The 24392-nt window shown below is 36.1% G+C and overlaps 1 protein-coding gene across 1 annotated transcript; it reads right to left on the bottom strand.

Annotated features, from left to right (window-relative positions):
* Positions 1-8379: 8379 nt before the first annotated feature.
* LOC100921409 (zinc finger protein 2 homolog) lies at positions 8380-22444 on the bottom strand. Its single transcript, XM_031944647.1, has 7 exons — positions 22377-22444; positions 22076-22335; positions 18995-19486; positions 18038-18126; positions 12697-12823; positions 11849-11944; positions 8380-10031 (listed from the first exon to the last, which is right to left on the bottom strand). The coding sequence occupies exons 1-7, from the start codon at positions 22442-22444 to the stop codon at positions 8662-8664; spliced, it is 2502 nt and encodes an 833-aa protein (XP_031800507.1). The 3' UTR covers positions 8380-8661.
* Between the last annotated feature and the right edge of the window lie 1948 nt (positions 22445-24392).

Here is a 24392-nt window from a genome sequence, read left to right as displayed (position 1 = left end):
TCATCATAATTTTTGGGAAGTCCAATGATCCTCAGGTTATCTCTCCTAGATCTATTTTCCAGGTCTGTTGTTTTTCCAAAAACATATTTAACATTTTTTCTAATTTTTCATTTTTTTTGGTTTTGCTTGACTGATTCTTGTTATCTCAATGAACCAGTCATTTCTATTTGTTCAGTTCTGATTTTTAGTGAGTTATTTTCTTTATTAGCTTTTTTTAAACTTCTTTTTGTATATGTCCAATTGAGTTTTTAAATGAGTTGTTTTGCTCTATGGGATTTTTTTCCATTTCACTAATTTTTTAGTGAGTTATTTTCTTTTTCCAATTCACAAATCCTACTTTCTTGGGAATTCTTTACCTTTTCCAATTCACAAATTCTATTTCCCTGCATTTCTTGGGAGCTTTTTACCTTTTCCAATTCACATTTCAGGAAGTTGTTGCTCTCTTGCATAGTTTCTCTTTCCTTTCCCCATTTTTCTTCTAGTTCTCTTTTAAGGTTTTTAATAGTCTCTTCTAGGAGAGCCTTTTGTATCGGGGACCAACAATTGTCTGGAGACTGCTATTAGTCTCCTTGGGGTTGAAAACTTGCTTCCTTTCTGTATAGAATCTATCCATCATCCTTTTGATTTTTTTACTCATTTTACTCATTTACCCTGTAGGGTCTGCCTTCAGGGCCAGGAGGTTACCAGCTTCCTCTGCAGAACATGGATAGGTATATGGACGGGTAGCTGTCCTGCCAACCGGCTGCAAAGAACAGCGAGGTACGGGAGTGCTCTGGGAAAGCGTTCCCCACCAGAAGTAACTCAGCCCTGCACAGCTGAGTTGCGGAAGTGCCCTGCAAAAAACCCTGCTGTGGGGATTAATGACTTCCCTGGGGCTAGAATCTGAGCAGTGAAAGTGTCACTATTCCAGGCCAAAGCCTGCTGTGGGGCTGTGGGTATTAGTAGCTGACCAGTGAATAGCCCTGCAGGGAGAGGGAAGTGTCCTTGCCCAGGTCACACTGCAAAAGTTCTATTGCCCCAGGCTGAGCTCCCCATTGTGTAGATTAGAGGTTGCCCTGGTCTGTGCCCCACTGCTTTGCAGATTTGTAACTGCCTGCAGGATGCAGCTGCACAGTTGTGCTATGGTCTGTACTGAGTCACTTCTGGTTTTGGATGGTCATAGCCAGATCTTGTTAGGTTCTGGCGTTTTTTAGAGTACTCTCTGTCTTTGGCTTTAATCTCGGCCAGTTTACTGTTTTGTAATCAAGGCAGAGCAGTCAGCCTATGGCAAAGTCGTCTCTATAACTTTTCTAGCCACAGAGGTCACCCCTCCTGCCCCCCAGGTCTGCTCCAGATGCTAGTCTCTCCTATCTCCCTGCCTGCGCTGGTCTATTCCCATCCCTCAGAACAAACCTGCTCTGGTGATCTTGCAGATTATCTTTGGCTGGTAAATTGTTGTGCTTCTAATTTTCATGAATTTTAGCAGTCAAGTGCTATTTTTGAGGCTGAATTTCATAGTTGGTCGTGAGGGCATGGTTGTGAGGCCATGAGAAGAGCTTAGAAAGTCTCGTGTGCCTTCTCCACCAACTTGGCTCTGCCCAGCAAGATAAATCAAACCACAAAACAAATAAGAAAGAAATTAAAGAGGTAAATAGAATATTAGAAAAGTTAGGTATGAGAGATCTTTGGAGAAAAGGATTTTTGGATTTTGGATTCAGTTTTGGAGAAAACTGAATGGAAACAGGAGTACACTTTCTTCTCAGCAGTTCATGGAACTTAAACAAAAATTGACCATATATTAGGACATAAAGATCTCAAAGTTAAATGCAGAAAGGCAGAAATAGTAAGTGCTTTCTTTTCTTTTCTTTTCAGATCATGATGCAATAAAAACTACATTCAAACAAAAATCACTTCTCATTTCTGAGAAGTCAGGGACAACATGACCACCTATGTTCTGAAACAAAAGAAAGTGGGAGATGTAATGCATTAGAACTCTGGAAAACAGTGTTAACTCAATGGAATTGACAAGACAATGGTTATCTAGTTAACTTGGTGATTAGTAGTTCTCTAGTTCAGTATGATTAATTTAATCTTACAACAAATAATGGTTCCCTAGTGCTATAATGATTGGTTTATACTCAGTATGATGAATTGATTTAATTGTAATAGAGTATATAAACTGGGGACAAACTCAGCCACAGAGAAGAGAAGACTAGGCCAGCCTCTGGTGGTCCTCCTGCCTCCTGCATTCCTCCACCAAGAAGACCAAGGCCCATCTGAAGGTCCCCTAGAAACCTACCCTGGTGCCAGACTAAAGAGACAGACTGTGAAAGACATAATAAAGACTTTGGACTTTATTTCTGACTATTCTCGTGGTGATTATTCTGCTGAGACCAAGGCTGGTCCTGAGACCTCCAGAAAGCTAGTCTGAACATTACACAAAATAAATATGAAAAGCAATCTGTATTTCTGTACAGAATCTTCTGTTTGTTATTTAAATTCTTTTATGATCTGACCCCCACTATCTTTCCAGACTGTCTAGATAGTACTCCTCCTCATGTACTCTCTGCTCTACTGAAGTTGGCTTATTTAGTGTCCCATTCCCAATACAGTACACAGCACTGCATCTTCCACTTGGGTCTTTTGTAACACACTGTTCCTCAAGCCTGGATTGCTCTGCCTCCTCAGTTCTAACTTCTGGAACCTCTACCTCTCTTTAAAACTCAGCTCAAGTGCCACTTACTTCAAGGAGCTTTTCTTGATTTCTGAATTGTTAATGCCTCTTCCCCTCTCATAGTGTATTCATTTTGTATATATTCTGTTGGAATCTTTACAAAGTGTTAAGACATTGGAGTTGATAGAGACAATAATTATCTAATTTGGCATGGTTCAATATGATTGATTTGATCTTAGAAGGAGTTATTTTGGGCCAGAACTTGAAACAAGGTACTAAGTGGAACTGATAGAAACAGTGCTTGTGTTCACACCTTTAGAGAGCTCATAAGTATCTAAGTATTCAATGCAGTTCACACGTTTGGGAGAGTCAAGGTTTAGAAAGAGGTATCTGAATTCACACCTCCCTTAGAGCTAGAGAGCACTCTGGGAGGTAACCCAGAATCCCTCTCCCTCCAGAAGGCGGAGTTAACCTTTGGGAGATCACATATATAGGGAGCTCTTGGAGCTTGAGTTAGTTTTTTCTTGTGGGAGTTACTTGAGTTAGTTACTTGAGGAGTTACTAGAAACTCTGGGAGCTCGAGAGAGTTTTACTTTGAGTCGTAGAGAGTTCTTGGAACCCACAAGCCCTATCTTCGAGGCAAGAGATTCATTGCATCTTCCAACTTGGTGCTGGCTGGAGGCTGAAATAAGCAGAGGCAGAAGCCAAGGACAAAGCTGCAAGATTCCTCTCAATTGAGGTTAAGTGACTTGCCCAGGGTCACACAGCTAGGAAGTGTTAAATGTCTGAGGCTACATTTGAACTCGGGTTCTCCTGACTTCAGGCTGGTGCTCTATCCATTGCACCACCTAGCTGCCCCCTAAGGTAACTTTTTTAAAGTTCTGTCTCAATCATGTCAAACCCCATCTAACTATCCACTAATCAGTAAACTCTAGTTGTTACCTATTGCCTCCAGAATCAAATATATGTTATGTTAGGCATTCAAAGCCCTTTATAATTTAGCCTTCTCCTACCTTTCCAGTCTTTTTATACCTTACTCCCCAACCATGTATTCTTTGATCGTGCAACACTGGGTTCTTGGCTTTTGTAAATGCAAGATGCTCAGTCTTTTAGGTCCAGGCATTTTCTATGACTATCCCCCATGCCTGGAACATTCTCCCTCCTCTGATCAAGCTTCTTCCCTGGCTTCCTTTTAGCCCTCACAAAAATCTGTCTCTTACTGGAAGCCTTTCCCAATCATTTGAATTCTAGTGTTTTTTCTCTGTTAATTATTTCCTATTTATTCTGTATATAGCTTGCTTTGTATATTTTTGCATCTTGTCTTCCCTGTTATATTTTAAACTCCCTGATAACAGGGATTTTTTTTTTTTTTGCCTCTTTTTGTATTCTCAAAACTCAGCACAGAACCTGGCACTTCATAGTATTTCATAAATATTCATCACTTATTTACTTGTTATAGTGCCAGGTAAGTGGGACATGGGCTAAAGTACTAAGCCTGGAGTTAGGAAGACCTAAATTCAAATCTGGCCTCAGACACTTAGCTATGTGACCCTGGACAAATCGTGTTACTCCTGCTTTAACTTTCCTCAGTTGTAAAAAATGCCAGGTTCTGTGCTGTGTGGTCTATCTGATTAGTATCTATTTTGTGAAGTTTCAGAGGACTTGAAAAAGAATGGGGAAAAGAAAGGTCATACATTTGAATAGAAACTCTAAACATGATATCTGGGAAAAAAAAGACTACATGGATTTTGTAAATTTATATCAGGACAAGAGCTTTTCTATATGAATCTTTTCCCTTTCTAGTAGGAGTTCTTATCTTAGGGTCTGCAAACTTAATTTTCTGGGGTATTCATTTCAATATGTTTCCTTTGTAGTCCTATATATTTTATTCTATACATTTGATAAAACTTTACTCTGAAAAGCAGTCCATAGATTTTGCTAGACTTCCAAAAACAAAGCATGATACAAAAATATAACTTTTCCCCTATACCTAAGAACATTTTGAGTCCTTTCTCTCATGTGAGTGCATGTTTATTTTTTAATAGTTTATTAGAGTTGATTTGATTCTAAATATATTCAGATCTTCTAAACCTTTATTTGCAAGTGAGTATGCACTTAGGTGCACTAAGGTCCTTGAGGACCTTAAGACATGAAAAGAAAACATGAGTTCCGCTTGAAAACAATGAAAATCACATGAACTTCCAATATCTGGAATGCAATCAAGATGTCAAAATGGAATAACTGTGAAAGTTACTGGCATGCAAATATTGAAGTAGTAATCAATAGTGCAAACTGAGGTCATTATTCCAGTTTGGGAAGCCATTATTCCAGAAGCCTTTACTGTAGTATCTTCACTGTTATCAACCCCTGGAATACAAAGAAACAAGAATTGTGTAAAGGGACTTATCTAATGGATATCAGAATTATAGCAGGATAATGTACATACCTAGATCCACACAGTGACACAAGTCACTTTTTACACAAAACAAATCACTTTTTACATGTTTGGGGCATATTCTTGGTGAGAATTGCTTTCTTTTCTGCTATAGCCAGACATAACCAATCTTATTTTGAACATTTCTTCATTTGTACACGCTGTTTCACAGGAACATAGCTTTTGCTGCCTGCTTTCCTTATCCACTCTCCAATAGGCTTCTTTCTCTTTAAGTAAGTATAAGCCTTCCTGGAAACTGCCTAAAGCAGAGATTGAAACTGGAATTATTATTAGTTTTGTGACTTGTTCCCTAGACATTTGATAGCAGGCTTAAGGGGTTGAGTAGTTGAGAATCCAAAGTTGTGGATAAACATCATCTTTGGTTTTTGTTATTTTTAGACTTAGCTGAATGTCATCCATTACACAGTTTAAAAATATATCACAAATGCCAGCTTAGGCCATAACAACAAATCTGTCTGTGTAATGAATATTAAATTTGCAAGGCAAATCATAGAATAAGCCATTCTTCCTATTTTCTTTTTCTTCTTTGTCTCAACAAAGTTTAATTTTCAACGATCACAATAAGACACAATAGACAATACCTTGTATCCTCATCAGTCATTACCACAGAATACATGGGAATCAAGAATATTAGTGAAGCTGCAACAACACACATCACAGATGAAACATTGTATATCTGTGTGGAAATTGCAAAGCTATTTTTATGCTACTGTGTCTCATAAAGTGATCTAGGAAGCTATATACTTGCATGGCACAGATGGCTAGCATAAGAATCTCTCTACCTATAGAGCTAGAGAAACATATATTCTTTCTAAACTAAGGGTTTTTTAAACTGGAGTCCAAGAACATATTAACACATATATGCATATACACATAAATATATAATTGTTTTTAAAATAATTGTTTTCCTTTGTAACATTATGTAGATTTGTTTTATGCAATTAAAAACATTTTTCTGAGAAGGGGTCCATAGATTTCACCAAACTACCAAAGGGGGCCACAACACAAAATAAAGTATTCCCATTCTAGAGGTACTTAAAAGAAAAATACTGTGTCTACATATTCATGCTTCAGTTATACAGGATCCTGGCTAATTATCAAAAATATCTCTCAATAAACTTTGCTAGGATATATTGTTAGTATGTAAGCAGTTTTTCATTTCTCTGAAGTGCTACAGCTACTAAATGGCTGGACAAATATGAGTAGTTACTCATACTAATCACCTTTCCAGTAGTTGAAAAGCTCTCCTCAATTACAGTATCCAGATGAAAGAGTTTATATTACATCCTAAAGGAAACAGACCCACTGAGGATTTTTAAGCAAGAGAAACATGGTTTGACCTGTGTTTTAGGAATATGAAGGGTAATGAGAGTTTGAACTAACTTTAATGGCTATGTGAATGAAAAAGATGGGATTAATGCAAGACAAAATATGATCTCTATAAAATCAACAAGATTTGGTAAATGATTAGATTTGGCAAGGAGGGAAAATGGGGTAAAGAGAGAAGAATCAAGGATAACAGTGAGGTTAAGAAACTGAGTAACCAATGGTAATATGTTGGACAAAAGGCAAATTTGTGGGATATCCCAGGTTAAGAACAAAATACTAAGTTAACATTTTTGGTTTACAAAGGCTAATATGACATCTGTGATAGGTTACTATGTGAAACCATTTAATAAGCAATTGACTTTGAAAAATTCAGAAGAGAAATAATGTATTTGGGGGTCCTCAGTACAGAGATAAAAAAAATCTTGAATCCATAGTAAATGAGATGTCAAAGACCTGTGAGAAAGCAGAAGGCCCAGGACCAGTTTAGTGATTATCCATGCTAATCAAAGTGCTAAACAAGCACTTATTGTTGTCTATATGCTATACCCTTTGTTAGATGATCTCTTCGCTCAAGAAACTTACATTCTAATAAATGGAATGCTAAGAGAGAAAAGTGGTGAATTTGAAAATGAGACTGAAAAAGTGCAGTGTGGGGGTAATTGTGGCCACCATTCATATTGTCTTTGTGAATAAGATTCATCTATATATAAAGAACAATAAATGGATATGGACACAAATTTTCAGTTAAAAGTATACTCAATAATTGATATTAACTTGAAAGAAGTGTCTCAAAGATCTGCTTTTTGGCCTTATGCTACCCAACATTTTTATCAGAAAATAGCACTGGGTGGTATTCTTGTTAAGTATGATATAACACCAAAGGGATAATTAACACATCAGTTGAGAATCCGGTTTCAGAAAACTCTCAACAGACTAAAACAAAAAAAATAAATCAAATAAGATGAATCTTAATAAGAATGAATGTCAACTTTGACAGATAAGTTTGAAAAACCAACTTTATAAATAGCTAAGAAATGTGTGTGTTGTGTGGAGATATCAGTTCCTGTGAATAAGATCTGGAGGGATATGTAGACTGAAAACTCAATGAAACAACAGTTGCCATGGCAAAAAAAAGCTTCATTAAGAGGGCAATAATGTCTTAAATGAGGAAGTTAATAGTTCCACTATATTCTATTCTGGATAGGCCATATCTCAAATATCAGATTTTAGAAAAGACATAAGCAAGTTTAAATTATCTCCAGAAAAATGTGATCAGAACATTGGAAGGGCAGAATAACATGTCAAATAAGAAGTAAATGGGAAGGTTTGAGCTAAAGGCAAAAAAGACAAAAGCAGAGATGAGAACTGTCTTTAAATATCTGAAGGCCTATAATGTAGCTTAATGATTGACTCCATAGTAGTTAATGAGATATTTGAGAAAGAATGGGGAGAAAGTAGAAGGGCCAGGACAAAGCTCTTCCTAATCAATTATTATGCTTTTTCATTTGGCCTGAGAAAGAACTAGGAGCGATGACTAGAAGTTGCAAAATGTAATGCAAAACTAGGAGGGCCAGCTAGGTGACACAGTGGATAGAGCACCAGCCCTTAAGAGAGGAGGACCTGAGTTCAAATGTGGCCTCAGACACAATACTTCCTAGTTATGTGACCCTGGCCAAGTGACTTAATCCCAATTACCTCAGCAAAAAAACAAACAAAACACACACACACACACACAAAACAACAACAAAAAAAAACACCTAGAAGGAAAAATGTAATGAGATCTATTCCAAATGGGGAATGGGCTGCTTTGAGAGGCAATGGGTTTTCCCTCATTATCAATCTTCACTTAGTCTGGATTATTACTTATTAGGAATGTTATTGAAAGTATGTTTGTTCAGCTATTGCTTAAACTGAATGATCTTGGTAGTTTTTCTAGCTCTTAGTTTTTTGTTTTTTTTTTTTAATTAAATATGTTTAGCTTGGCCCCAGAAAGCACAACTAAGAACAGTTCATTCAAAACACAGATTTTGATATTCTGTGCTTTCAGACAGAAATGAACTCTGGCTAAAAATTAGAATAACAGTCATTAAATTTACAAAGTTCCTATTTGATAGATCTGCTTTTATCTTAAAGAGTATGTCCTAAAGTTATACTACTGCCACACGCATAGGTCGTTCTGATCATTTTTTTAATAATGTTACTGTACAATATGAATTCTTTGATGTTAAGTAAGATGTGACCTGGTGGGGAAGACTTTCCCTAGTTCATAAAGTTTCTCTTCAGCATGAATTTTCTGATGCTGAGTAAGTCGAGACCTGATAGTGAAGGCTTTCCCACATTCACTACATTTAAAAGGTTTCTCTCCAGAGTGAATTTTTTGATGTTGATTAAGATTTGCCCGCTTGGTGAAGGCTTTCCCACATTCATTACATTTATATGGCTTCTCTCCAGAATGAATTCTTTGATGAAGATTAAATTGTGAAATATAGCTAAAAGCTTTTGAACATTCATTACACTTAAATGGTTTCTCTCCAACATGAGTATGCTGATGCTGAGTAAGGTTTGCCCGCTTGGTAAAGGCTTTCCCACACTCATTACATTTATAAGGTTTTTCACCAGCATGAATTCTTTGATGTTCAACAAGCCGTGATCTTACAGTGAAGGCTTTCCCACATTCATTACACTTATATGGATTCTCTTCAGAATGAATTCTTTGATGAAGATTAAGTTGTGAAATTAGGCTGAAGGCTTTTCCACATTCAGTACACTTAAACGGCTTTTCTCCAATATGAGTATGCTTATGTTTATTAAGATGTGTCTTCTGAGTAAAAGCTTTCCCACATTCATTACATGTATAGGGTTTCTCTCCAGAATGAATTCTTTGATGTTGAGTAAGATGTGATCTGATGGAAAAGGCTTTCCCACATTCATTACATTTATATGGTTTCTCTCCAGAATGAATTTTCTGATGTTGAGTAAGGTTTGCCCGTTTATTAAAAGGTTTTCCACATTCATTACATTTATAGGGTTTTTCTCCAGAATGAATTTTTTGATGTTGAGTAAGATTTGTCCGCTTGGTGAAGGCTTTTCCACATTCATTACACTTATAGGGTTTCTCGTCCAAGTGAATTTTCTGATGAACATTAAATGGTGAAATCTGGTTGAAAGTTTTCCCACATTCAGTATACTTAAAAGGTTTCTTTCCTGCATAGATTCTTGGGGATTTAATTAGATAAGAATCAGTTTTGAAGCTTTTTCCATACATATCACACTTACAGAAACTCTTTATTATAGGAACTTTGTCCTGTGCAACTAGGATTGAACTTAAACTGAAGTTTTTCCCAAACTCAATTCTTTCAAAATTTCTTTCCTTACTTGATGTTTGTTCAGGTGTGACAACTGATTGTTTTACCAGGTTCTCTTGGTGGATCTGTTGCTTTACTAATGTATCATAACATTTAAAGGATTCTCCCAATTCAGAGTACCAAGAGCAATGCCTTGTGGATCTTTCCATTATAACCTCCTGAGATGATTCTTTCACAAAAGTATCCCATTTTGTAATTGACTCTTTTGCTTCAGGCACAGTATCCCAATCTGAAAAGAAAAAAAAAAAAAAAAAATATATATATATATATATATAAATTTCCCTGATGCCAGGAGGGGGGAAAAAGCCTATTGCTATTGGAATGGAATAACAAAGTGGGAAAATATAGAGATTCTTAACTTGGGAGTCTGTGAACTTGCTCAACTATATTTCAGTAAAATTAGTTTCATTTTATTTTAGGTATTTTAAAAACATTCTGAGAGAGGGCTTATAGGCTTCACTAAAGTGCCAAAGGAACTCCTGGTCTAAAGTGAACTACTTTAAATTTATTTAAATACCTTGCAGGGGTCCTCAAACTACGGCCCGAGGGCCACATGCAGCAGCTGAAGACGATTATCCCCCTCACCCAGGGCTATGAAGTTTCTTTATTTAAAGACCCACAAAACAAAGTTTTTGTTTTTACTATAGTCCGGCCCTCCAACAGTCTGAGGGACAGTGAACTGATCCCCTATTTAAAAAGTTTCAGGACCCCTGACTTAAAGTTAACAAACTATTCTGAAGAAAAGGAATCTCTGATTACCTCTTATGTTAGCATAACTATTGTCACAATTGCCATTTTCTTATGAGAAAAGTAAGACTTAGATTATGTTACTTGCCCATATAGTACAGCAAAGCACAGAGCAGAAATTTTATATATCTGGCCTCTTTCCATAATTATCTTGTCTCTTTCCATATCTGGTCTCTAATTCTATACCTTTTAAATAAAGTATATAAGGATATATTTGCTATTTAGAATTTTTTCAACTTGAAGTAACAATTTTCTATTAACATAAAGGAATTCATACTGCTTGATAGAGAATGTATACATACATCATGGCTATATTACTAACTTTTGAGGCCCTTTTCTTTTACATAATGGAATCCGTGTGAAACTTTCCTCCTGTCTTTCTTTAGATTAGTATTAATAATGCATAATCCACATGCAAAGTCCCTTAATTATACACATGATGTGCAGATTTTTTAAAACTAACAATTTCAAGTTAAAAGAGACTGTTAGTAAAAAGCTTTATAAAGTAAAACATGCCATATAATTGTGAGTTATTGTCATTATTGATTGTTCTCTCATATATATATATATATATATATATATAGTTTATGAAGAGACTGAGAAAGGGGAAAATTAAATAAAGGCAGAGGTTATATACAATACATATATTAAATGAGAACGGGATCAGAATGTAGAACTTCACATGTATACTCTACTCTTCCAATGTATCTGTCAGATTAAATTTCTACAACATTCCATTTATTATTTCATGATCCACCAATGCCATTCTACTTAACCTAAAAGGTATAATTAAAACATCTCTGCTTAAAGGGTTATAAAATGCCCCAGGTAGTACTGAATTTCTTTTCATTAACAGTTCCTCAAATGGAGACAGGTGACTATTCCTCAGAGAAAGGGAAATTCTTTTTCAGGTATAGATTGGACTAGGTAGCCTCTGAAGTCCCTTTTAACTCATCTGTAATAATGCTCAGTAATTTCAAAGGAGGCAGGGAGGCTAAATCTGAAAAGAAAATATAGAAGAAATCAATGAACTTTAAAAGTAGTTCCTATAAAATAAAAGGTAGAAGCCAGGTTTCAGGAATTACCTTTCAGAAGGTAATTTGAAAGTAGTAGAAGAAGAATAAACTATATGCTGATAATGCAAAAACATATGGGTATTCAAAGCAGCCTCTGCTCTTCTTACTCCTGAAACACTCTGAGAACTTTCTGGGTCAACATTTCAAAGGTGTATTCTACTTTAATAACTACTCAATCTATTGTTTGTAATAAATTGCCATCTACTAGTTTTCATTCACTCACATGAACAGATGCTTTTGCGGGCTTCATTGTCCAGCATCCTTGGTACTTCTCCTTCCTCTAACTTCAAGATAACATCTGGTTTGGAGGTTGAAAGACCTGCACATAGAAAAGAAAAGAAAAATAGACATTTTTTTCCCCCCTAAAACAAAAAGAGATCCTATAATATGATTCAGGTTCCTTCATATTTAAAAAGAGTGGATAAACTAAGAAGATACAAAGTATAAATCCAAGTGGATGATCCATGGAGTTGTTTTAAGTTGAGAAGGGTACTTAAGTTACTAATTTTTCCTCCTATGAGAATATAAATCCCACCCCTTTATCCCCCTTGAGGTTATCTGTACTCAGTATCAGTATAAAATCCTTAACATGTAGATAAACAGAGCTTGGGGGAAAGTGCAGCATCCAAGATACCAATGAGTTAATTAAATCATCTCATTTTCATTTCTTGCAGGGGTCCTCAAACTTTTTAAATAAGGGACCAGTTCACTGTCTCTCAGCCTGTTGGAGGGCTGGACTATAGTAAAAACAAAAACTTTGTTTTGTGGGCCTTTAAATAAAGAAACTTCATAGCCCTGGATGAGGAGGATAAATGTCCTCAGTTGCTGCATCTGGCCCATGGAGTAGTTTGAGGACCCCTACGTCTAAGGCAAAGAGATTTTTTTTTTAATTTGGAAATATACAATAAGTATCTTGATTAGTCCAAAAGCATGTTATAAACCTTTTTTTTTTTTTAAAACAAATTAAGACCAAACTCAGCTAAATACTTTCAAGATCCCATTGTTTTAAAAAATTTGTAAAGTAAAAATATCATCAAAGTGAAGATTTGGAGCAATAATGGAAATATTTACCAAGAAAAAGTAGGTTCCTGTAAGTCTCCAGCAGCACTTCCCTGCAGAGAGCCTGTTCAATAGGATTCAATTGTGTCCACTCTTCCCAGGTAAAATCTGGAACCACATCCTTGAATGTCACTGATGCCTGAAACATCAAACACATTTATGTTTGATCAAGAGACTCCCAAAAATACTTACAACTTTTCCATCATTTCCCTCTAACTAAGAGAATTACCATTTTCAATTTCCCTATTTCTGTCAGTTGTAACATATAATCAGTGAAGAAAGAGTGATCATCCTAAACTCACAAATAAAATCTTAATGCAATGCTCTGAGTTGAAAGTTAACAAGGATTTCTTTCTATATTTGTCACTGCCCACTCCTCAGATTCTTAAATGCAACACAGCCCTCTGTCCTCAACCCATTAAATTCTGGAATTCAATTCCAACTCATGTGTCCATAAACACAGGACATAATTATTTAGGTTCTCATAACATTCTGGGGTTCTATGTAATTAGCAGGATGTTACCTGAAATAGGACTATTTGGAGAATGTTCCTCAATAGAAGATATGCACTTTGTTGCTCAACACTGACCCTGGCACAGAGCATGTACCTACTTAATATTTGCTGAATGATCTTTAGGGTATTTTTCTTCAATTTGAATTTTGTGCTCTATTCATTTTATATTGCTCCTGATAATGCATCTGCCAAAGAATCTTGTTTGATTAATATATGCATGAAAACTATCTTAATTCACTTTTTATTAGGCTATATTACACTTTATCACATCAAATGCTTTTTAAAAGAAAAAAATAAAAAAAAAATCTGAGTCAGAAGGGATCTTCAGTGGTCATCCAGTCAACCTTTACAAACAGGATGAAGGAAAATTGTCTTTTAGCCTCTGCTTGAAGATTGAAGAAATAAGGGGGCATCCACGTTCAGTATATTTTGAAATACCTAATCAATAATTTTTTTCTTGTGAGACTAAACATGTTTTTCTCTCAAGTTTACTTGCTGAGATATAGCAAACTAAGAAATTAGCCTATTTCTGCATAACCTGATATCAGAATCATGAATTGAGACTAATTTATAGAAAATAAGATTTGTAGAAATAATAAACCTGAAATTTTAAAGCTTGAAAATACCTCAGAGAACAAGAAGTTCAAATTCTTCCTTTTACAAATGTACCAGGTGGGAGGATGGGAGTATAGGAGCCATTCTGTGAAGCAAATGGAATTGATCCCTTTGCCCTAACCTCTTTTAGTGACATATGGATATGTGTTCTAATATGGTATTTTCCTTGCCAATGAACATTTTTCAACCCTTCTACTAAGTGGGCTTCTTCCTATAGGATAGTCACAACCAGAGACTTTTGGGTGGTCTCCATGTATTGAAGAAGACTGGTCGCTAAACACTGTACCATTTACAAGTCTATCAATCTTTTAGGAGAATATGACATGATGGGTTACTATGTAATGTTTACATTTACATTCTCTGTCAATGTGAATTTGTAAGTCATTTGTGTTAAACATTGCTCTAGTACAAAAGGAAATAGCTTTCCTATACTTATACAAAGCACCCACTTTCTTTTAGAGACACTTAATCTTAATAAACGCTTAATAAATTGGCATTAGATTGGCACTATAGAAAAGCTATTCCAAGGCTTTAAAAGATTCTCCCTGGGACTTCACGAAGGGGGAAAGGGATGGTAAAGTGCTATACCATGTGATAAGTACCTGATCTCTTTACTCTGGAGTCAGGATACTCTAGGCCATGAACAAGGTGCATGTAACCTTAGAATTGAGATGTTTTAGAAGACATAAAAGTTACAGATCATCATCAAATTATGAGAGGTCTCTTGTGGTAATGAAAAACAAATGAACAAAACTAATAATTCAGTGAACTCATTTGAAAAAGCATGAAACATTCCACAACTTTAATACCCCATTTTTAAACTTGAAAAAAATTAACAAAAATCTATCCCTCCCTTTCTCCCAACTCTCCCCACAATGAAAAAAAATTTTTTTTTTTTTTTTTTTTTGCTAAGGCAATTAGGATTAAGTGACTTGCCCAGGGTCACACAGCCAGAAAGTATTGTCTGGGACCAGATTTGACCTCAAGTCTTCCAGAATTCAGGGCTGGTGCTCTATCCACTACACCAACTAGCTGCCCCAACAAATTTCTTCTAACAAAAATGCAGTCAAACAAAATAAATTCCCTCATTAAATACAAAAATTTGTTTTATTCTGTATCTAAAAGCTATCATTTCTCTGTAAGGAGGTACCTAGTATCTTTTATTATTAATTCTCTGGAATCACGGTTGGTCACTGTATTGATTCTAATACCACTTTTACTGTCTTGTTATTGTGTATATTGTTCTGGTTCTATTCATTTGCTTTTGCATCAATTTATAATACTCCAAAACTTTTCATTTTTAGAATATTTTATAGTAGAAATTGTTTTTGTTCTGATAAATTCTGCATTAGTTCATGTAAGGCTTTCCTTGTCTAATTGAAATCATTTCTTTTCTCATTTCTTACAGCACAAGAACATTTATCACATCTGATCCTGTAGCTCCATTAACATCTGTCATTTTCCTTTCAGAATTGCTTTAATTATTTCTAATTAATAATGATTTGGAGTATTTAAAAAATGGTTGTTAGCGTCTTTTAAAAATTGATAGCTTTAAAAGTTGATAGTCTTCTTTTCAAAAACTTCCTCTTCATATCTTTAGACCATCTATTAACTGGGGAATAGTACTTATTTTTATAACTCTGAGTTGCTTCCTTATATATCTTAGGAATAACACCATTCATTCTTTGATCTGAAAGCACTTACTTCTGTATCACACCTTCTGGTACTTTATTATACACTTTGCATATCTTTCATTTTTAAAAAAAACCAAGGTTTTACTACATACCTCTTAGATTGGCTAAGATGACAGGAAAAGATAATGACGAATGTTGGAGGGGATGTGAGAAAACTAGGACACTAATATATTGTTGTTGGTATTCTGGAGAGCAATTTGGAACTATGTCCAAAGGGCTATGACTCTACTAGGCCTGTATCCCAAAGAGATCATAAAAAATGGAAAAGGACCCATATGTGAAAAAATGTTTATAGGAGTACTTTTTGTAATGGCAAGGAACTAGAAATTGAGTGGATGCCCATCAGTTAGAGAATGGCATATGGTACATGAATATTATGGAATATTATTGTTCTATAAGAAATAATCAGCAGGATGACTTCAGAAAGGCCTGGAGAGACTTGGATGAACTGGCGTTAAATGAAGCAAGTAGAACCAAGAGAACATTTTAAACAGCAACAGCAAGATTATGCAGTAATTAGATGGATATGGCTTTTTTCAGGAATGAGATGATTCAGGTCAATTCCAACAGATCTGTGATGGACGGAGCCATTTGTATTCAGAAAAAGAACTGACTGTGAAGACTGAATGTGGATCACACAACATAGTATTTTTACCTTTTTTGTTGTTTCCTTGCTTTTTTGTTTTTTTTCTCATTTTTTCTCTTTTTGATTCGATGTTTCTTGTGCAGCATGATAATTGTGGAAATATGTGTTGGTGTTTTTGTTTTCTTTAAAATAATAATAGTTCTCTCTGGGAGAAAGCAGGTTTCTCGGGGAGGTTTTCTGGAGGCAGCCTTAGTTTCAGTTACAATCAATAATTACTCTAAAATCGCAGGCAGCTGATAAAAGTTCAGATCTTTTATTGTGTCCTTCAATATAGCCTGATTAGCTCAGAGGCCTACCTCTCTGCTTGGTTCTAAGAGCTCTTGCAGCTTTGTCCTTGGTTTCTGCCTCTGCTTTCTTCAGCCTCCAGCTGGCACCAAGGTGGAAGATGCAATGAATCTCTCTTGCCTTGAAGAGAGGGCTTTTGGATTTCCTCCCAGAGTACTACTCTCTGACCCCAGTCAATGTTCCAGAAAAATTCTTTCAAGTGGCTCACTGGCGCTGTATTTATGCTGCTTCTCTGAGAGTGGGATTGTGGATATCTCCCAGCATGCTCTCTGGCCCTAAGAGCTTCAAGGGAGGTGTGAATTCAGATATCTCTTTCTAAACCCTGAAATCTCCCAAACATGTGAACTCCAATGAGTACTTAAATATTTCTTGCTTCTATGAGCTCTCTAAAGGTGTGAACACAAGCATCATTTCTATCAGTTGTACTTAGTACCTTGTTTCAAGTTCTGGCCCAAAATATCTCCTTCTAAAATCAAATCAATCATATTGAACCATGCTAAATTAGATAATTATTGTCTCTATCAACTCTAATGGCTTAACACTTTGTAAAGATTCCAACAAATATGTATAGAAGAATTGGGGAGGGAGGAAAGGGAGGAAAACTTGTAATACAGTGTTTTGCAGGGATGGATGTTGAGAACTACTTTTGCATGTATTTTGAAAATAAAAAGCTATTATTAAATAAAATAGGGTGTTCTAAAAATCTCAGTGTAAGTATAAACTTTAATAACTTAAAATAGGACTGAGACTTTTGGAATTTCCTGTATGTAATATCCTTTCTTCTTCAAAGAATCTATCATGTCTTAGAATCCAAGTAATATATATATATATATATATATTTTTTTTTTTTTTTTGTAACCTTGAAGATAATTACCATAGCACTGAGCACAAAGCAGAAGTGAATTCTGCATAGAGAAGAGAAAGTTAAGTAAATCAGTATTGTTCGATAGTTTTCATCATCTACCAAGATAGGCCTAGTCTCCTGTAACCCAATAAGAGGGGTTCAGGTCTCTTTTTACTTTTTTTTTTTTTAATATTTTTATTTATTTTATTTAATAGCCTTTTATTTACAGGTTATATGTATGGGTAACTTTACAGCATTAACAATTGTCAAACCTCTTGTTCCAATTTTTCACCTCTTACCCTCCACCCCCTCCCCCAGATGGCAGGATGACCAATAGATGTTAAATATATTAAAATATAAATTAGATACACAATAAGTATACATGACCAAACCGTTATTTTGCTGTACAAAAAGAATCAAACTCTGAAATATTGTACAATTAGCTTGTGAAGGAAATCAAAAATGCAGATGGGCATAAATATAGGGATTGGGAATTCAATGTAATGGTTTTTAGTCATCTCCCAGAGTTCTTTCTCTGGGCGTAGCTGGTTCAGTTCATTACTGCTCCATTGGAAATGATTTGGTTGATCTCATTGCTGAGGATGGCCAGGTCCATCAGAACTGCTCATCGGATCTCTTTTTAAAAGGCTTTTTTTTTGGGGGGAGGGGGGACAGAAAAAACACTGGGAAAGGAAGAAAAAATGTCTAACTTCAAATCAAGATAACTTCAGGAAAGGGAGAGAAAATTAACTAACCTGAGATCTGGTTACTGGCATCCCAATCAGCATTCCTTCTCTCTCTCTGTTCCCCTCTTGGGGAAGGACAGAATCCTGAGAATATAGAGCTGGGAAGGAAGAAGTATAGAAATAAGATTAGACTACACTCTCAGAAAAATTCAAAGAAGATAATGGGGTCCTGAGTCTGCCTGTGCAGTCAGAACAGGTTTCCAAGGACAGAAGTCTAGTTTGGGATTTAAGATGCATGGTTTAATTTCATAATTCTGTCTCTAATATAATATATCCTCATTAATGTGTAATAAAACACTATGCAACTGAAACATTTCCATTTGATTAGGAAATATGGATTTTCCTATATTTGTTAGATTCCTTATGGAAATTCAGAGAAATTTAATGACTTCTATTTATCATAAAAATAAAAAACAGAGTTGAAATAAAGATACCTGGGACCAACCTAAACTATTGTTTTACTTCTGTAAACTTGAGCAAGTCAATTTATTATATTTATTTTAGTTTTTCCAATTTGTAAAATTAGGACTGTTGTAATTATTTAGTCCATAGGGATCTTCAAAGGATAAAAATATAATTTCGAGGTATTATTATGGAACTCAATATTCAGAGTCATTGATGGATGTATGGCAATTTCAATAAACCTTTGGAAGTAACCTATGAGAGTTCATTTTACTTTTACTATTGCCTGGTTTTCCACCTAAAATTAGTCAGTGAAAAACTGTAAAGCTTTGGGGAAGGGATTGAACTTAAATAAAACAGAGAACTAATGTTGAGGCTAAAAAGATTCTTAGAACCCCCAAAATAGATGATATTTGCTTCCTCACCTCTATCAATCCAGGGATCTCCCTTTTCCCTTATTGTTTCCTCCCTTCATTACTCCAAGGACACCTCAGGTTATGTATTATTATTTTTCTCATATCCTGAAGAGATTTCACTCTCTCTCTATCCTTTTGTAACTCTCACCTTCTTCCTCAAGCATTTGGGTCAAATCTTCTACCAGGGTAATCACCTCCTCAATATTCTCTGGATGCTGGGACTTCACCCAAATTCTGGTCTCACTAGGCAAGATGGTCAGGAATTGCTCCAGCACCAGCAGCTCCAGGATCTGCTCTTTTGTGTGAATATCTGGCCTCAGCCACTTAAGACAGAGTTCCCAGAGCTGGTTCACAGCCTCACGGGGTCCAGCTTTTTCTGGGTATGGAAAACATCTGAAGTTCTGGCGAGAAGCCTCAGGGTTAAATTTCTCTTTATTTAGAATAGTTACCCTTTCCTTTAGGACATCTTGCGGTAATTTATCTTGTTCATATAGATCCAGGATTTGGGGACGTAGAGTCATCATCTTATTCAAGGTCATCATCTTTCCATCAGAGACCATCATTAGGGACTTCAAATCTATGTTCTTAGCAAGGAGCCATTTCCTTTCAGGCTGAATACCTGCAACATTCCTGATGTATGCTGTAGAAAGAAATTCATCATGGTTGGCTGGAGGAACCCAGAAATACCAATTATATCAATTGATCTTGTAAAGACTGTTAAGACACTGTAGACATACAAACTACAAAGAAAGTGATTAATGGAGAGCAGTGAGATTTTAAGTTATTTAGCTTTCAGCACTAGCTCGATTAAACATGAGATATTTAGTGCTTTACAGCTTATATTAGTTTCCTCACAACTATTCTATCAACTATATAATAGAAGTGTATTCATCTGTATCATGCAGATGAAGAAACTAAGATTTAGCCAGCATAATTCACTCAAGTTCATCCAAGTAAACAAATAAACAAAAAAAACAGGACTTGAAATTATATCTCAAGATCCTTGTTCTAATCAAATACAAAGATCTAGTTAAATATATTCCAGTCTCTTGATCTATTAAAAAAAGATACAGATAGAGACAAATAAAAACACATGCATTTCTCTGTATTATAAACAAATTTTACAAGGGCAAAGACTATCTTATTCTTCCATTAATCTGATATAGCACCCAGTATTATGATTTGCACACACTGAGTACTGAAAAAAATGTTTGTTGAATGAATGTATGAATGTCAGCGGACACCAAAAGGACAGGCAAAAAATAGAGATATGGAACAAAGAATTAAAAATTGGGAAAAGATTGTACTTAACCTACAAAGAGATGAACAAATCCATTTAAAAATTATTAATTGCACACGTAATAGGTACCCTATTTGGAAATTACCCTCTCAAGAAATCTATCTATTATTTGGGGGATTACCAAATTCTTTTACTAGAAATACCTAGGTAGTTCAGAAAGAGGGGATTCCTAAGTAAACACTTCTGTGTAAAAATGGGAAATGATTTGTCATTTTAAGGTAAGAATTTAGCAACTTTAATTTGTGCACTGAAAGGAAACTTTTTAAAATAACCATTTGATTATGACATAATCAGAGGCAATAATTAGGAGTGACCCAATTTATTATGTGTACTCACAAGTGATTTGTGTTCTAAGAGGTCACCTGCTTCTGTAGTTAGAAAGTCAGTCTCCCAATCAGGAAGATATAGGTTCAAGTCCTACTTCTGTCACTTACTGGTTATGATCTGAAGTAGAACATTTAACCTCAGAATTCACCTTCTTTTGTGTCATGTACCCTTTGAAAGTTTGGTGACACTTCTTAGAATGTTTTAAATGCATAAAAAAGATTTAAAAAAGAAACCAATTATATAATCACATTTATATATGTATGTAATTATAAAATACAATGATCAAAATGTTTGTTAGTTTTTTATTTTTTAAACAATAGGAGTGCATAGATCTTAAGAACCCCTGCTTATTTGGAACTATGCCCAAAGGGCTATCAAACTGTGCATACCATTTGATCTAGCAGTGTTTCAACTGGGCTTATATCCTAAAGAGATTTTAAAGGAGGGAAAGGGATCCACATGTGCAAAAATGTTTGTGACAACCGTTTTTGTAGTGGCAAGAAACTGGAAATTGAATGGATGCCCATCAATTGGAGAATGGCTGAATAAGTTATGGTATATGAATGTTATGGAATATTATTGTTCTGTAAGAAATGACCAGAGAGGCTTGGAAAGACTTACATGAACTAATGCTAAGTGAAATGAGCAGAACCAGGAGATCATTATACATGGCAACAAGAAGATTATACAATGATCAATTCTGATGGACGTGGCTCTTTTCAACAATGAGATGATTCAGACCAGTTGCAATGATTTTATGATGAAGAGAGCCATCTACACCCAAAGAGAGGATTGTGGATCACAACACAGCATTTTTAGTCTTTTTTGTTGTTGGCTTGCATTTTATTTTCTTTCTCAATTTTTTTCCTTTTTTATTTGATTCTTGTTGTGCAGCAAGATAATTGTATAAATATGTATGCATATATTGGATTTAACGTATTTTTACCATGTTTAATATATATATTGGATTACTTGCTGTTTAGGAGAGAGAGTGGGAGGAAGGGGAGGAAAAATTGGAACATAAGGTTTTGCAAGAGTTAATTATGAAAAATTATCCATGCATATCTTTTGAAAAGTAAAAAGCTTTAATAAAAAAGTAAAAAACAAACAAACAAACAAACCCTTCTCTAAGGCTAAATTGAGGAGCAGGTACCTACCCATCCTAGATGAGGGAGTTTCAGCATTAATGAAGTTCCAGGTTGGATGTCAAATTAAAATACTCTTAACCAAAATTAATATTTTAGGTTAAATAATGTTTCAAGTGTTAAGGAAACAGGCCCTACTTTCTTTTGTGTCATGCACCCCTCTGGAAGTTGGGTGAGGCTTGAGGCCCTCTTCTCTGAATAATGTTTTTACATGAATGACATAAAATAAAATTTAAAAGAAACTAATTATATTGAAATACAATTATAAATTTAAAAAATACAAATCCACGGCCTTTGGGTTAAAAAACCGAAGAGTCCCAATCCACTTAATTCAATTGTCACCAAGAAGCCTAATCCCGAATCTGGGAACAGTACAGATTCACTTCCCTTTCCTTCCATCCTGCTCCTTCCCCCCGGGATGTGCGGGGTCCTGGCAGATTCTGAACGGGAAACGTACGGAAGGTCGGCGAGTGCAAAACTGTGCGGAAGGCGGAGGATGCTTGGGCTCTCCCAGCACTCGCCTCCCAGGGCCGTCTCCGGAGCTTTCTTCGGAACTCCCAGACACCGAACGGGCCCGAGATTTCCCTCCCATAACCTATCGCGAGACCCCCGAGGCACTCACAGGCGCACACGCACACATCACTCCTCACGGCCGCTCCGGCTAGATCACGTCGGAGCCAACCACGCCGCCGGGAACCAGACGCAGGCGTTGGACACCTGGATGGGTGGGGCCCCTCGGACTTCTCCCAGACACCAACAGCTCCCCGGAACCGCTGCGGAGAAGGCGGTTACGGTCATGAGTGGGAGGGTGCGCACGCATCAGCATCGTTACCGCTCCCGCTTCTGTATCCCGGGAACTACAATTCCCAGAGTCCTCCGCAAAAGCACCTTTCCCGTCCTCTGATAGGCTCTCAGCTGTGGCGCTGTCTTTTCTGTCCTGTCCCACGTTGCTTCCCGAGCATTTGGAGTTTCCTCCACGAGGATGCTACCGCGGCTTTCCGTGTCCTTCTCCGCTCATTCTACAGACGAGGAAACCGAAGCAAACACTTTTTTTTTTTTGAGGTTTAATCAAGTTGTTTATTATTTTATTTTTAATTTTTATTCATTTTATTTTATTTTTATTTAATAGCCTTTTATTTACAGGATATATGCATGGGTAACTTTACAGCATTAACAATTGCCAAACCTCTTGTTCCAATTTTCCCCTCCCCCACCCCCTCCCCTAGATGGCAGGATGACCAGTAGATGTTAAATATATTAAAATATAAATTAGATACACAATAAGTATACATGACCAAACCGTTATTTTGCTGTACAAAAAGAATCAGACTCTGAAATATTGTACAATTAGCTTGTGAAGGAAAACAAAAATGCAGGTGGGCAAAAATAGAGGGATTGGGAATTCAATGTAATGGTTCTTAGACTTCTCCCAGAGTTCTTTTGCTGGGTGTAGCTGGTTCGGTTCATTACTGCTCCATTGATCTCATTGAAGCAAACACTTTCTAAAAGCACAGGGTAGTTCCTAAACTTTCTTGGGCCTCGTATCCCTTAGATTTTAATACAACTTTTCTCTGTTCTCAATTCATTATAAAAGAAAATATATCATTTGCGCATAAGGAAAAAAAAAAGACTATTTCCCCCATGCAGAAGGAAAGGAAACAAGTTCTATACTATATTTTGCACATAAGAGATAAAGACATTAATTTCAAAGCCCTGTGAGTCTTGTGAGTGTTTCTACTTCCCCTCCTCTCACTTACCTCTTTGGGGCTTCTAACCTTATAGTTGAGTTAACACTAGGATTCCAACATTTCTTCAAAGAAAATCTCTCAGCACCAACAAAATTCCTGTTTGGAGGCCAAGAAAAAGGACTCAAATGAAAATATTTTAGATTTTAAAAGTATGCCTCAAATGCCAAGAAAACTGGGAATAAGTTCTACAGTTTGTTATGTACATAATTGAGTGATGATCCCCTAAATTATCAAATCTTGATGGCCTGTCTTCAATTTTCACCCTCCACTGAATGCAAACTTCGTTGTTGCGGATTAAACTCTTTCCTAGGTTTTAATGACTTTGCTTTCTATTGGTTCACCTCTTAACCTGATGCCTCAGTTGCCTTTTTCTATCTTCAACCATATCCATCCAACAAGGAAATCCTTCCCTTGTCTTAAGATTTCCTCTATATTCTTTTTGGTAGATGATCTCATGAACTTCTATGAAGATAATTATCCATTCTTAGACTTTTTTCTGAGCTACAATTCACATCACCAAATGCTTATTGGACTTTTCCACTGGGTTGTCACATAAGCATCTCAACTCAATATAATGCAAAATATTCTTCCAGTCACTCAGCCTCACAACCTGAGCATCATCATTGGCTCCTTATTCTCACTCTCATTGCCCTCCTTTCTGTACTGTTGCAACAGCCTTCTAATTGATCATCCTGCTGCTTCTCCCACCATGCCAGTCCTTCCCCCATCAACACCACGCACATACACTCAATGGATTCTAGTCACTCTCTATTACTTCCAGAATCAAATATAAAATCTTATGTGTGTATTTAAAGCCTTTCACAGCCTGGCTTCTTCCATTTTTCCAGTCTTCTACACTTGTTCATATATTCTTCAATTCACCCATAGTAGCCTATGTGTTATTTCTTACACATGACCCTCCATTTACTTGTGTTTGCACTAGTTCTCCCAGATGCCTGGAATACTTTCCTTCCTCACTTATAACTCCTACCTTGAATGACTTCCTTTAAGATTCAGCTCAAAGAC

The sequence above is a fragment of the Sarcophilus harrisii genome, chromosome 1, assembly GCF_902635505.1.
Source record: "Sarcophilus harrisii chromosome 1, mSarHar1.11, whole genome shotgun sequence".
Taxonomy (NCBI): Eukaryota; Metazoa; Chordata; class Mammalia; order Dasyuromorphia; family Dasyuridae; genus Sarcophilus; species Sarcophilus harrisii.
The sequence above is the reverse complement of the archived record's forward strand: the minus strand, read 5'-3'. Positions and strand labels throughout refer to the sequence as shown.

Bases quoted from the DNA above. Each gene is read 5' to 3' on its own strand.
- LOC100921409 (XM_031944647.1), bottom strand. From the start codon at position 22,444: ATGCTGATGCGTGCGCACCCTCCCACTCATGACCGTAACCGCCTTCTC. The intron at 19,487-22,075 runs GTACGTTTCCCG...TTCTTTCTACAG, and splicing joins TTTGCACTCGCCGACCTTCC to CATACATCAGGAATGTTGCA. The intron at 10,032-11,848 runs GTGAGTGAATGA...TTTTCTTTTCAG, and splicing joins CCGCAAAAGCATCTGTTCAT to ATTGGGATACTGTGCCTGAA.